This window comes from Poecile atricapillus, chromosome 12 (genome assembly GCF_030490865.1).
Source record: "Poecile atricapillus isolate bPoeAtr1 chromosome 12, bPoeAtr1.hap1, whole genome shotgun sequence".
Taxonomy (NCBI): Eukaryota; Metazoa; Chordata; class Aves; order Passeriformes; family Paridae; genus Poecile; species Poecile atricapillus.
Genome location: NC_081260.1, coordinates 582,851 through 596,733, shown reverse-complemented (window position 1 = coordinate 596,733; position 13,883 = coordinate 582,851). Strand labels below are relative to the sequence as shown.

The 13,883-nt window shown below is 63.1% G+C and overlaps 1 protein-coding gene across 6 annotated transcripts; it reads right to left on the bottom strand.

Moving 5' to 3' along the window:
- SHROOM4 (shroom family member 4) lies at positions 1–12,023 on the bottom strand. Of its 6 annotated transcripts, none has more exons than XM_058848262.1 (10): positions 11,848–12,023; positions 8,404–8,555; positions 7,164–7,295; positions 4,695–6,642; positions 4,434–4,495; positions 3,458–4,057; positions 2,788–3,210; positions 2,516–2,705; positions 1,713–1,985; positions 1–1,631 (listed from the first exon to the last, which is right to left on the bottom strand). In XM_058848262.1, exons 1-10 carry the CDS (start codon positions 11,971–11,973, stop codon positions 1,362–1,364), a joined length of 4,176 nt encoding a protein of 1,391 aa, XP_058704245.1. In that variant the 5' UTR covers positions 11,974–12,023; the 3' UTR covers positions 1–1,361. The 6 variants fall into 6 exon arrangements, with proteins under 6 accessions (XP_058704245.1, XP_058704246.1, XP_058704247.1 ...); XM_058848263.1 differs by having other exon boundaries at positions 3,458–4,045; XM_058848264.1 differs by having other exon boundaries at positions 3,458–4,024.
- Positions 12,024–13,883: the final 1,860 nt, after the last annotated feature.

Below are 13,883 nucleotides of genomic sequence, written 5' to 3'. Positions count from 1 at the left end.
GACAGATGTGCAGCTCCTGCTGCTGCTTTACTGTTAGAGATACAATGGCATGCAGCAACATGCAGGCACTGGCAGCTCCTCCAGCACAGGGCCCTGTACAGAGCTGCTGAACTCCACCGTGAGAGCAGCATGGCCCGCAGGAGGTGCAGTCTTTGGTCCTAACAATGATCCTGGGGGTTGGCTGAGATGGAGAGAATGTTGAGAATCCCACTCCTGTCAGGCACCATCCCACGGTACAGCCTGACAGGTGTAGGGTGTAGTGTTTAACAGGCTAAGGGTAGTCCAGAGCAGGGGTAGCAACACAGGGGGCTGCTGCTGGAGCACACAGGCAGACATGGATCCCGCCTGAACCTTGGGCTGGGCTGTCCAGCTATGGGGCCACCCCAAAGTACTGCAGCCCACCTGCCTCCACAAAACATTTACACCCCTGCCCCAAGCTCCTGCTGGTTCCATTAAACCATTGTGCAAAATCGGTATGAAGGCACCTGCTCCTGCTATGGAGACACGTAGACAGTGGCAGGGGTGACATCTAAGTGCTATTTGTGGCTGTTGCAGGACAAAGGAGGGGACAGCTACCCCGTTTTGTCCTTAATGTGGTTCTTCCTCAATTAATCACTCCAGGTGTTGAGCTAGAAGCTACAGCTCAGGGCTGGATGAGGCCCGGTTGTCTTCATGCCCACAGCATTGGTGACAGAGCAGCTACAGGCCTCAGTGTACTGTCCCAGAATCCCATGCCCTGGCATGGTACCAACCCAAGACACAGGTACACAGGACCTACTGGTACTCACCTTGGCCCCCTGTGGTCCCTCAGCCAGCAGGGAGTGGGTTAAGAACCCTCTGGCTGGGGCCATTGTTTCTGACACAATGGGGAGGAAGAGGATGCTGGGGCTGAAATTCCTTCAGCTCCCACCGGACAGATGGACAGAGTTGGACAAACAGACATGACAGAGGGTGAGCACAGTTTAACCCTTTCAGGTGCTGCATGAATATGCTCCAGGGTAGCTGAGGGGTGTTTTAAGTCGTGTACACCAGATACAAGACAGGCACTGGTGTCCAGGACAAGTTGGAGGGACCCTGTAGGCACAGAAATACCCATGAGACTGGTGATAGCATCCATCCATCTGGTCTTGCCGAGCCACAGGCTACTGAGTGGCCAAGAGCCCATGACAGCTCTGTGGCACAACAGCCCCTGTCAGCACCTGGACTAGCAACCCCTGCCCTGCTTGGTTAATCGGAAAAATAAATAAAAAGCAGGGGCTGGACAGATGGACAGACACAGGGAGAGCCCACAAGGGGTTGGATCCACTTTGGCAGCAAGCTGGGATCACAGCCAGGATCCTGGACGGATGCTGGATAGGGGGCTAGCAGTCCTTGGAGGCCTGGCCAAGGCTCTCACGCAGGCACCTGAGCTGCTCCTGGCCCAGCTTGATCTTCTCTTCCAGCTCCCGCTGCTCAGTAATGAGGGCCGACTTCATCTTGACAAAGTGCTGGTAGTCCTGGAGGTGCTCGGCGGGCAGGTACCGCGCCACCATGGCACCCACTGCCTCCTCCCGCCGCCCCACGTGCTCCTTCAGCTCTTTGGCATCCTCCAGCTGTGCCACCAGCAGCCGCTGCTTCTCCCGCAGGGCCAGCTGTGGGCAAGACAGCTGGCATTGGCAGGGCATCCTGCAGCCCAGAACCTCACGGCTGAGGGTCCCCTCCCCCATGCCCACCTTGTCCTCAGCAGGGGCATGCGGCCCCAGGCTGCCCAGGGCAGTCTCCACCCGGGCCAGGCGCCCCGAGAGGGAGAGCAGGAGGTTGACCACCTTGTCCAGGTCACCCACGAAGAGGCGGTACTTGTCGAACTCCCCTGGGGTGCAGAGGGCTTGCAGGCGGGCAGCCACATCCTCACCCAGCGCCCCATTGGCGCTAATGTCCTCCTGCAGCCCCCGTTGTGCCTCCTGCAGCACCACCAGCTTGCGGCTCAGGCTGTCGATCAGCTGCAGCTGCCAGAGCAAAGGGGTCAGGGGTAACTGGTGCCACTCCCCATGGGATCAGGGGACTGGCACAGAGGTGTAGGGGTGCTGTGCTGGGGCCCCCAGTACACAAGACCCTTGCAGTACCCCTGGTTCCCATGAGCTACTGGCAATTCCTAGCCCCCATAAGAATCTGTCAATGGAGTCTGCTCCATGTGTATTTAATGATGCCCCCAGTCCCTGTGGGCATCTGGAAATATCCCAGTCCCTGCAAGCATCCACAAGCATCTGGTGAGACTCCCAGGTCCTGCAAGCACCTGACAATGCCCCTGGTCCTTGCAGACATCTGGCATATCCCAGCCCCGTGTGAGTATATGGCAATGTTCCTGGTCCCAGCAAGCATCCAGCAATGACCCCTCTACCCCTGAGTGCCTGGTGATGTCCCCAGCTCCCAGAAGCAGCCAGTTCCTGTGAGCATCTAGGAATGCCCCCAGTCTCCATGAACACCTGACCAGGGCAGTGGGGAACCACAAGAGAATTGTTCCCAGAAGCATCTGTACCTTCTTTTCCACCAGTTCACGGTCCACCTCCTCCTCCTCCTCATCCTCCGAGCTCCCCTCCACTACCTCCGGCAGTGCCTTTACCTTGTTGAGTGGCTCAGCTTTGCCCACTGCAACACCACAGTGCACTGGGAAGGAACTGGAGCTGGCAGCACTCCTGGGAGGTGGTGAGATGGGCTCAAAACCTTGCCTGGGGAGACAGAGATACAGCGATGAATACTGTGGGTGTCAGCCTACCCCTGGCATGGGGTCCGGTGCCGTGCCAGCCCTACCTGTCCTGTGCCAGGGCCTCCAGGTGCCAGTCCTGCTGGAGACGCTTCCGCCAGGCCTGTTGCTCCCCTGTCACCAGCAGCTCACCCATCACCTCAGCGGTGGTACCAGGGGAAGCCAAGGGGGCCAGGGCACTGGCCAGGGAATGGTCCCTGACAGCCACGTCCCACAGCCGTTCCTTGGAGTCCATGCAGCGGGACTGGGGCCAGCTGCCCTGGCAGCTCACCCCTTCCACTGCCCCAGAACTGGGCTTGAGTGCCTCGGTCAGGGCAGGGCCAGAGCCACAATGCAAGGACAGGGAGCACTCACCCCTGCCACGGGGACTGGCACAGCCCTGCTCCTGGTTCTGGATGAGCCTTTGGGGCTGCTCCTCCATCTCCCAGGACTGCTTCATCTTTGTCCACTTCTCCCCAGCTCCTGACACCCTGCCAACACCCACCCAGGGCATGTCAGCTCCCCTGCCCACCCATGGGGGCAGGGACACTCCGGGCTATGGCCACGCCAGGGAAAGGGGTCAGCGACACCCCTAAATGCAGAAGACCCCCACAGGGTGCTCCAAGGGGTGGATTAGGATGCTCTGATACAGGGTACAAGGGACCACAAAAACCCCCTCATGTGTCCCGGCTGTGCCCACTTTCTCGCTCCCAACCCCCATGCCATGGCACCACTTGCCTGCAAATCTCAGTGTTGGCAGCATCGGGCCCAGGAGTCCTGCGGAGTGATCTGGGTGGCTCAGGTCGGGGCCAGGCACCTGGTGGAGCAGGTGGACGAGCAGTGTGCCCCCAGGACTGGCCTTTCTGCTCCCCGGTGAGGCTCTGTGACCGCTCCCTCACTACCTTAGCAATGCTGTGGATTGGCACTGGGGCAGCAGAGAAGACAGAGCCATGCCCAGCACCATCTGGAGGGTGCTGGGATGCCCGGCGCTGCCTGTACTTCTCCCAGTTGGGCGGAGGTGGGCGGGGAGGTGGGGGGCCCTTCTTTTTGGGTATGCTGGGAGGGTCGAGCTTGGCACGGAAAAGGTCCTTCTGCTCACGGCCCCAGGGGCTGGAAGGTTCCAGGTTGAGGTGGCTCTCAGAGAAGGCTCTTCCCCGTAGTGGGCGGTGCAGCAGATCCGGGGGGCTCTCAGGGGCGTGAGCCAGGCGGTCACTATCCCACAAAAGGTCATGCGTGGATGTGGCCCGGTAGCAGGGTGGCCACTCTGGCTCGGTGCTCTCAAGGCAGGTGTGGAATGGGCCAAGCCTTGGGAAACCCAGTGGGTAGCTGGAGAGCTCACTAAGAAGAGAATGAGGCACCCGTCTTCCCGCACACAGTCACCCGTCTGGCAGTTCAGGCCCATTTCATGCCCTGCCTCATTTACCCGTTAGTCATCCAGTCACACTGGTGGGAGAAACCCAGGCTCATCTGCTGGGCACAGCCCCCCCAAGATGGCCCCAGACCTTTAGGGAAGGGTAAGGACGGACCACCTTTTCTGTGGACACCTCCTCACACCCCCCCTGTCCTGCATGTCCCCTCCCGCCTCAAAGGGCACCACACCAAGGATGGCCAAGGCAGTGTGGGAAGCACTTTGTACATCCCCAGTCAAAATCACAGCAGTCTCCACATGCCCCCGGTGGAGGTCCCCACTGAGTGGCACCTGGCATAGGCTCACCTGATGGACTGGCTGACTTTCCTGGTTATTGCAGGTGGTTCCCACTCATCCTGAGGAAATTCCTGTGTGTGGGGGAAGGCAGTGTGTAATGCCGTCCCCAGAACCTTTGTCCCATCCCCATTCAGGTGCAGAAGGCATGCAGGAGGTCTGCAGGGCTAATGGGGGGCACAATACCCCACACCCCAACCCAGAGTCACGGTCCAGGGGTGCAAGGGAGCGTCAGTGCTGCTCCCCAGCACAGTCCCACAGGGCATTACTCACCGAGGCAAAAGCTCTCCTGGGGGGCCAGGCATCACTCTCCTCTCGCCCAGGATGGGGGGCCGGGCAGCAGCAGTCAGGGCAGCGCACCCAGGGCACAGGGTGACAGCGGCAGGTGCGGCCACGGGGCAGCGGTGGTGGGCACAGGTCCCCTCCACAGTAGCGGCAGGGCTCAGGGCGCAGAGGAACCCCATAGGGGTAGGAGAAGCCCCGCAGGTAATCCAGGTCCCCTGGCCTCCCCAGCGGCTTGTAACAGTGGGGCTGCTCCTGGCAGCACTCAGCATAGGGGCCAGCAGAGCCAGGGCGGCTGGGTGAGGGGGGGCTGTAGGGCTGGTCCACAGAGAGGCGGCGCACATCGCGGTGCTCAGGGCCAGGGGGCTGGAAGGCACCAGGATCACCTGCTGGTGGCTTGCTGTACCGGGGTGGTGCCGGTCGGCTGCTCTCCTCAAAGAACCGGCGGCGGTCAGCGAAGGGCAGCAGGACAGCTTCGTCACTGCTCCGTGGTGGGGAGCTGCGGGCTGCCAGGCCCTGGCCATAGCCCTCCAGTTCACTGGGGCTGGACGAGTGCTGCTGCTGCAGCTTGTTTTCCGGGGACCAGCGCCAGCGGCCCCTGGCTGTTGGCACCACTCGCTCAGGGGACAGGGGCCCTTTGGGGGCTGGCACTGGGTCAGGGGTGGGAATACCCCGGTCTGCAGAGCGGTTGGTGCTCCTGCTGTCCTCACTCGGTGCGGGGCTGAGACACTCAGGCAGGGCAGGAGGCCGCTCTGGCAGTACACTGCTCTCAGGGGGCTCCTCAGTCTCCTCCACTGGCTCCTCACCAGGCAGAGGTGCCCCAGGGCCCCGGCTCTTCTGCAGCTGGGCCTTGCGCCGCTGGATCTCATTGCGCAGACTGGTGGCAAAGCGGTCGCTGCGGCGGCGCATCTGAGCAGAGCGGTGGGGAGGACCCCCAGCCCTCCGGCCCCCTCCCCGGCTCTCCTCCTCCACTGGCCCCTCAGTACTGAGTGCTGGGCTGGTCCCCTGGCCATCCTGCCCGCAGGCTTGCTGCAGCTCAGGGCAGCAGCGGCAGGGCGGTGGGCAGCAGCAAGGCTCTGAGCAGTGCGGGGGGTCCTGGGCAGCCCCTGTGGCTCCCCCCCGGCTGCCCTCAGGATGCAGTGGGGACAAGGTCCAGCACTGCCCACTGGGGGCTGGCGAGGCTCGCCCGCTGTTGGTGCCCAGCTGGAGGGAGCGGAGCTGGGAGGCCAACAGTTGTTCGGGAGCACTGTGACGGTGCGACATGAGGCCCTTGAGAGGGGACAGCAATGGGTTGTCACCTGCTGTCGTGGCATCAGGCACTTGGTGCATGCTGTCATCCAGGTATGGCTGGTTGTCAGACTCCATGCTCTCCCCCAGGAGCGGCTCAGCCGGGCATCGGTCCGGGTGGGAGCTCAGCACGCAATACTGGTCAGCAGAGGGCCGGTCCTTCATGGGGTATGGTGCCGATGTCCTCCTGCCCACTACTTCCGCCTCCCCGTCCCGCTGGCAGAGGAAGGTGTCAGAGATCCACCGGCCTTTGGCATGCAGCATGTCCGCTGACACCGATGCCTGGCGCCTGTCCCCTCTGCCAGCTGGGGCTGCCCGCAGGCTGTCTCTCCTGACAGGGGGCTGGGGGGGCACAGGTGCCCGCCAGGCCTCAGGGTGCCAGCTGGCAGTTGGCTCAGCTCCTGTGCTCAGGTAGCGCCTGTCAGGGGCTTTGCAGGGGCCTTGGAGGCTGGAGTCAATGGACACGGCCTCTTCAGGACGGAGAGAGAGGGCGCAGTCAGAGGCGATGGAGCTGGCAGAGAAGGAGCTGTAGGCTGAGTCCCGCTTGCTGTGGTACATGCCCTGGTCAACGGGTGAGGGGTCTCCTTCATAGTAGGCCTGGCTGGGATGGTCCAGGCTCTCCATGCTCCCGATGGAGCTGCTCCGGTCAGTGCTGCAGTGCCAGGACAGTGGGTTCCACTGCAGCGACAGCTTTCTGCTGCCTGGCCCCATGCCAGCGTTACAGGCACCTGCTCCCCATCCAGCTTCACAGAGATCCCATGGAGCCCACCCCCACACATACACCCTCCCTGGGACAACAGAGTGCCGGGCACCACTGCTCCAGCTTTCCCTTCACCCCCAGGCTGGGGCCACCACCAAGGCTGCCTGGCACTGGCAAGGGGAGCAGGCACAGGGAACACAGGGTGTGTGTGACTCCAGCCACCCAAGACCTCCCAGCTCTGGCAGTGGGGGCAGTGGGACTAAGCAGCTCCTGGCTGTCTCCAGCAGAGCCACCGCCCCTTCCTGCCGGGAGTAGGGAGTAAACAGACAGGGGAAAGGGTAGTGCAGGATGAGGAGGGATGCCCGAAAGAAGTGTATGCGAACATCTACACCACCCCCAGTGCCACAACCCAAGAGGATGTCCCATCTGCCCCCTCCCCTTGTGCAGTCTCATAACTGCCCCCAGGATCTCACCTGACATCACACCCCGATGGCCACGAGAGGCTGAAGGCATCAGCCGGGCAGTGCATGGTGGGGACGTCTGGGCGGCTTTCGGCAAGTTTGGCCACGTGCCAGGAATGGGGCCGGAGAACGGGCACGCTCCTCCTGCCAAGAGCAACAGCGGGAAAGGACAAGAATGGGGAGGAAGCCAGGCCAAGGAACCGGGGCTGAAGTCACTTCCTATGGGGCTTCCTGTCCCCCCCAGGCCAGTGCCCGCCCAAAGGGGATGGAAGCGAGGAGGGTCCAGCCCTGCAAGCACCCAGCACTGGGCAAGGGGATCCCACAGCTCACCCAGGTGGCCAAGGCTCCCCAGACTGCAGCATTCCTGTTACCGTATCAACAGGGGACCGAGGACATTGCCCCTGCACAGCCCATAGGCAAAGCCCTGAGTAGGGCAAGTGTCCCTGTTGGGACTGGACTGGCTCCACCAAGGGACACTGGGGCCATGTCTGTCTCCACCACAAGCCTGACCTTCCCCCTTGTTCCTTTGTCCCTCAGCATCTGCCGCAAGCACCAGCCACATCATGTCTCCGGGAAGGGTTCTGTGCTGGTCCCTGTCCCACCCCTCACAGTATCTATAGGACTCTCCAGTCCCCCCAGCACATGCCACTGCACAGACACAGTCAGAAGCCACCTCCTGTACCTCCCAACTGCCCAGTGCTGCCACAGCATCTACTGACTGGACAAGACTAGCAAACTGTGAGGTCAGCACAGGGACTTTCCAGAACCCCCAAACTCACCATGGATGATGCTGAGCCCCAGCACAGTCCCATGGGACCCCTGCCCCTTGGGCAGTGCCCTTGCGCCGTCCCTGCCCCTGAGTGCTGCTGGAGCTGGAGTCAGTCAGGATGCAGCCAGAGAATGGATGCAATTGCAGGGGTTGGGGGGGGAAGGGACTGCAAGGCCCAACCCTGCCTCTCCTTCCTTTCCCAGGCAAGCAGGCAGGCAGGAGGCAGGCAGGCAGGAAGGGAGAGGAGCGGCCACACTTGAGGATACCGCCCAGCGAGGGGGTGGCGAGCCCAACACACTGCCCTGGCTCTGCTGGCTGGGGAACCCCCACTCAGCGGGAGTGCTGACAGCAGCTGCTCCCCACCCTGTCCCAGCAAGGGGCACCTCCAAGCTGGAGATAAGGGCACCTCCAGGTTCCTGCCAGTCACCCAGGCAGGTAAAGCCCCACTGGCCCTCCCTGTGTCCCCTCCACAGCACCGCCAACCTGCGAACGACCATCTTCAGAGTGCGGTAGGAGCCCTTGATGAGGATCAGGGCCTCCTGACGGGATCCGTACAGCGGCGTCCCACTGATGTTCACCAGCTCATCACCTGGCTGCAGCCGGCGGGATAGTGCAGCCTTGCCCCCATCCTCCACCTGGGTGACAAAGAGGAGCATCAAGGGGGGCACGGCCCCCAGAATACCCCAGGGGATGTTTCAAAGCCACTGCGTGTCAGGGGGAAAAGAGGCTTCAGAGAAGGTGCTGAGCCCCAGGCACCAAAGAGGGATCTGTGGGGCCAGGCTCTCCCCCTTCTCTGGTCACATGAATTTCTGAGCAAGGGCATCAGGGAGACGGGAGAAAGAAAAATGTCCCATCCCAGCAGATTCCCCCGCAGGCACAGGCAGCACAAGGGCCCTTTGTCCTGAGTGGACGCCAGCCCCTTGCCGCTGCTTCCAACCCCACACTGAGCCTGTCTGGGCACCCTTGGTGATTTCAATGTCCAAAGGATGCCATCCCACTCTATATGCCCATAGGAGACAACAGCAGGGCAAGTGCTGAGCCCTGGCACATGCCTACCCTCCCTGACACCCATGGCCAAAATGAACCTGGCACCCTGTATTGCTGTGCTTAGAGGAAGTAAGGCCATGGTGCTGCCAGTACATGAGACTCTGGCCCATGCCCTCTGCCCTAGCCGGTAGGTACAAGCCTGGCAGCCCTGGAACAAGCGGTGCCCAGCTGGGCCATACATGCCAGCACTGATCTCTGCCCATCCTGCCACTGCAATGGCCAGGGATCACCAAGTCCACACCACAGGGCTGGCAAGTGGCTGGAGCTGCTACTGCGTGATGGCAGTACCACAGGGCATGCAGGTGCATGGGGAAGGACCTGGGGTACCCCATGCCCAGCATGGATGTGGCAAGACCCTATAGCTACCTTCAGGACACCAGGTTAGGTGGTCCCATGCTGGGGCTCCTGCACCCACCCTGCCCATGGGCTCTTCATCCCGCCCAGTTGCTCCCAGGCCTGGCCAAGGAATGAGTTCTGCTCACTGTGCCTGCAGGGCCAGCCTGGGTAGCAGCCAGACCCCGGTGCCAGGGAGCACACATGGCTCCCTAGCAGGTCAGTCATTGTGCATGTACCCCTGGTCACCACTTTCCAGCCCTAATGCTGGGCAGGGTTCAGGGGGCATTCCATTACCCCTGGACAAAATGTCACCTTAGGACAGAGTAAGCCAGGGGCAGCCAAGCCTCCTGCCCAGTGCACCACTGCCCCATGGCCCTGTCTGGCACAGCTGTGCCCAGAACCGACAGCTCTCCCATTTTTTTCAGGGACCTTAGAACTGGAATGCCGTGCCCAGGCTGGGCACAGCAGGCTGCTGTGCAGCAGGCTGCCCCCCTACCCATATGTCAGCCATGGGGCTGCCTTCCTGGCAGGGGACCCTGACTGCCTGTGAGGGCTCCCAGTCCTACCATGCAGTCGGTGGAGCACCTGGGTTTACCCCCTGCCATGCTGCTGCCCACCACGGGACACCAGCAGAGCATGCAAGGCAGGCTGCACCTTCACCTCAGTCCTCTGTCCAGCCACATGCCCACCCAGCCCTGCCTGCCACGGCCATGGAGATGAGTCAGAGGTGAAAGGTGTCTCCACTGCTGCAGAATACCACCAGGTCTGCACCCATGTCTGGACCATCACACGCACCAGGATAAACAGGCTCAGTCCTGGCATCACTCACCAGGAGCTAAATTTGGCACAAACAGCCCCTTGTTCTGCCTTTGCCACCAGTGAACTCAGCAGCCAAACCCCACTGCCAGTGGCAGCCAAACCCTCGCTGCCTGCTGCTCTGCCTGGCTGGGCTAGCCCAGGACACTTCCCCAGCACCATCGCTGGAGTTCACTCTGGGTTCTAATAGTGGGCACCAGATGGCTCACGGGAATGTCTGCTTGTCTCAGGAGAAACTTGTCTTAGGAGTCACAACCAGAACAGTGCCAGAGCTGTGCCCACCCTGCCCCACACCAACCTCCGTCCTTGCCCCTGACGTGCCCGGGGAAGCCTGTGCCAGAGGGCTTTCGTAACCGCATGGAAGTGTGAGCACCGCCGTGGGACTGCCACAGGAAGGGATCCCGCCCGGAGTGGGCTCAGAGGCCAAACTCCGTCACCGAGAGCCGGGACGCCCTTCCCCTTTCCGGCCCGCGCCCCTCGCGCCGCCCCCTCCCCGCACACACCTCGGCCGGCAGCAGCGGCGGAGCAGCGGCCCCGGGGGACCCTCCCCTGAATGCACAGAGCGCTGGAACAAGCCCCTTTTGTCTGCCGAGCACACGCGGTGGCGGCGTGTCCGTGGGACACCCCGTGGCCCGCAAGCCAACCCCTTTCTCAGAAGTGGTGAGGAACATCCCCGGGCCCTGCGGCAATCGACGGACCCAGGGGACCTGCCATCCCGAAGACCGGCAGCGAGTCGGGACGCGAGCAGTTCCTCCCTCGGCGCCCGGCTCCCCACCCGCCGGCGGTGCCACCTCAGGGCGCACGGCTGGGACCGGAGCCACTTTTCCAGCTCCCCCAGCCAGACCGCGCTGCCCGCGTCCCGCCGAGGGCGTGGAACGGCCCGGGGGCGCAGTCAGCCCGGCCTGCCACACCCCGGCTTAGCAGGAGGGTGACACCGGCGGGGGGCGGACGGCCAAATCGTCCGGCGACAGGGCCCCGGCTGGGCTCCGTGGAGGGGTGGCTATTGGGAGTTCCCCTGACTATTGCCCGGCTCCCTGCGGGTCTCCCCGCGAGTCTCCCAGAGGGGCGATGCGCTGGCGGGGGCCGCAGGAATCGATGACCCTCTGCGTGGCGAGACGCCGGGGCCGCGGGGGTCACCCTCAAGCACTCGCACCCGGCTGCGGCCGGGCTCCGCTCGGCATCACACCCCGGCGCCAGCCCCGTCCCGGGCGCAGTCCTGGCCCTGCGTTCTAGGGGTGCTGGGGTATGACGGGACGGACTCTGGTTCCCCCACCGTGGCCCTAAACGTCCCCGCAGAGCCAGGTGCCCGGGGCGCCCGTGGGCGCGGCACTGATGGATGGGCACACAGGGGGCTGACCTCCCCCGGCTACGGCCCGTGGGACGGGACCGGGAAAGACGTGAGCGGGAATGTGGGGGCCGCCTTCGACACCAGCCCAACGGATGTGCCAGAGGAATTTCCTCCTGCCGCCGGGCCCGGGCTGTCCCTCCGCCCCTCTCGCTCTCACTCTTCCCCGCGGCTCTAAGTGGAGGGTCGCGGGGATCGTGGGTGCGAGTGGCCGCCCCCGTCCCGCCGCGCCAGGACACGAGACCCCGCGGCCGGGGCTCCCCGCACCCCCGACGCCACCGCGCCCCGGGTGTCCTCCCAGCTCTCGCGCCCCGCCACCGGCGGGAGGCCCCTCGTGGGGGGATGCCCCGGAGCCCACGCGGGACTGTGCCGACGGTGCCTACCTTGGAGACGATGAGGGGCTCGCCGTGCTCTAGCCCGCCGCGCAGCGTGAAGCCCCAGGGCGCGCCCCCCTGCAGCTGCACATGCACGTACTGGGGGGCGCCGGGCCGGCCCTCGGCCCGCTCCATGGCGGCTACAGCTACAGCCCCATCCCGGCCCGGCCCCGAGCTGTGGAGGAAATGACACCCCCGCCCGCCCGGGCTGAGCGGCGCGGGGCGAGTGCGGGGCGGGGCCGGCCCGCACCGGGACTGCTCCGCCGCCGCCAATGAGGCGCGGGGGGACGGCGGCGGCCGGCACGGCACGGCTCGGCACACAATGGCACAGCACCTTTCTACTCAGCAGCTTGGCATGCCATCCTTTAGCCCAGAGACCTGAAGGGAACCGCTTGGCTCAGCTTGGTACAGACCAGCCACAGCATGGCATGATACGGAAAGCTCAGCTCAACATGGGATGGCAGAGGGGCCAGCACGGGTTAACTGGCCCAGCACGGCTCAGCCTGGCATGCCTCGGTGCAGTTCATCTGGGCTGGCACGTTCTGGCTTGGCTCAGCTCAGTTCAACATGACACAGGGCTGGCAAAGTTAAATTGGGTACAGCGCAGAACAACCAGGGGCCTCATCTGGCTTAGCTTCACTTGGCCTGCTCCAGTTTTGTTCAGTGCAGTTCAACTTGGTTGATTTGGACAAGCAGGGCTGTCACAGTTCGGCTCAGCAGAGCCTGGCCTGGCTTGACCATGCACAGTTCAGCTCAAAATAACCCAGTTTGGTTCAGCACAATCTGGTGCCACCAGGAACGCACACCAATAGGGCCTGCTTGGCACAGCTTAGCCTGGCACGGTGGCAGTTCGACAGCACTCAGGCGGGTGCAAGGGGGTGGCAGTAGCGTGATGCGGCTCCCCCCGGCTCCCCAGTCACAGTGGCGCCCCAAGCTCCACTGCCTGCAGGCCAGCACATGTTGCTGGCTCCTGTCTGACCTACCTATGCCAGCCCCCACCCTGGCCAGATTCTGCTGGGCACCTTAGGGTGTGTGTGGCAGTTTGGCCGTTCTTCACCTTTGGCGTTTCCCTGCCAGGTCCAGAGGCAGCTGTGCCGCTGGAGGGAATTGAGCCGGGGGAGGAGGAGGCGGCGGATGGCAGACGGGGATGGTGGGAGTGGATCGGCACGGATTCCCGGGGGAGCCCGAGAGTCCTGCTCCTCCCCTTCCCGCCTGGGGCCACGACTCTTACTCATCTCCTTTCCAGACAACCCAGCCGGCCTGGAAAGCTCTGCTCTGTAAGCAGCGCCTGCGGCCCCTGGTTGCCTGACACGGATTCCTGGGAGGGTAGGCTTGCAGTGCCAGGCTGGTGAGACACCCTAAGCTTGTTTATTCCCAGTGCTGGAAGGGTCTCAAGTTTTTCTTAGTAGTCCCTGTCCACAAGCACCTGCCTTGAACTCTGCCTGCTCCCTGCACAGCCCAGCTTCAAGCAGGCCAGAGTGTCACAGGGTGCAGGGTAGAGTGATACCTGGGCTATTTGTAGTGCTGGAGCCCTCCCAGGAGAGATGCATGGTCCTTCCCTCCCTCCCCCCCAATACAGCTGTGATATGTCCATCGCTGACATGTCCACCACCCCGACCAAAATCTCCTGCTCTTCCCTATGGCTTTCCCACCTGCCTTGTCATGCCCCCACTCATGACTGCTGCTGCCATTCCCAGACTTTTCCCAACCTTCACTGAGTGGTCTGACCCTTGTGCACTTTCCCAAATGAGTAACCAGGGCTGCCTGGCCAGGCAAGAGGGCTCTTGTGCCCTGGCTCATCACATGGCCTCGCAGCACATTTAGCACCACACACACCCCCACACAGCCCTCCCAGCCCATAGCACTGTGCCTAGCTGACACCAGGAAGGGTGGGCAACAGACACCACTACAACCCTGCCAGCTCTCTCCATGTCCCTGTGCCTGCACCAGTGATTCCCAACCAGTGCGCTTACCCTGGGATGCTTCCATCCCAGCAGGAGAGCAACAGTGTACTGTGGGTATGGGCACAACACCAGGGGCTCTGG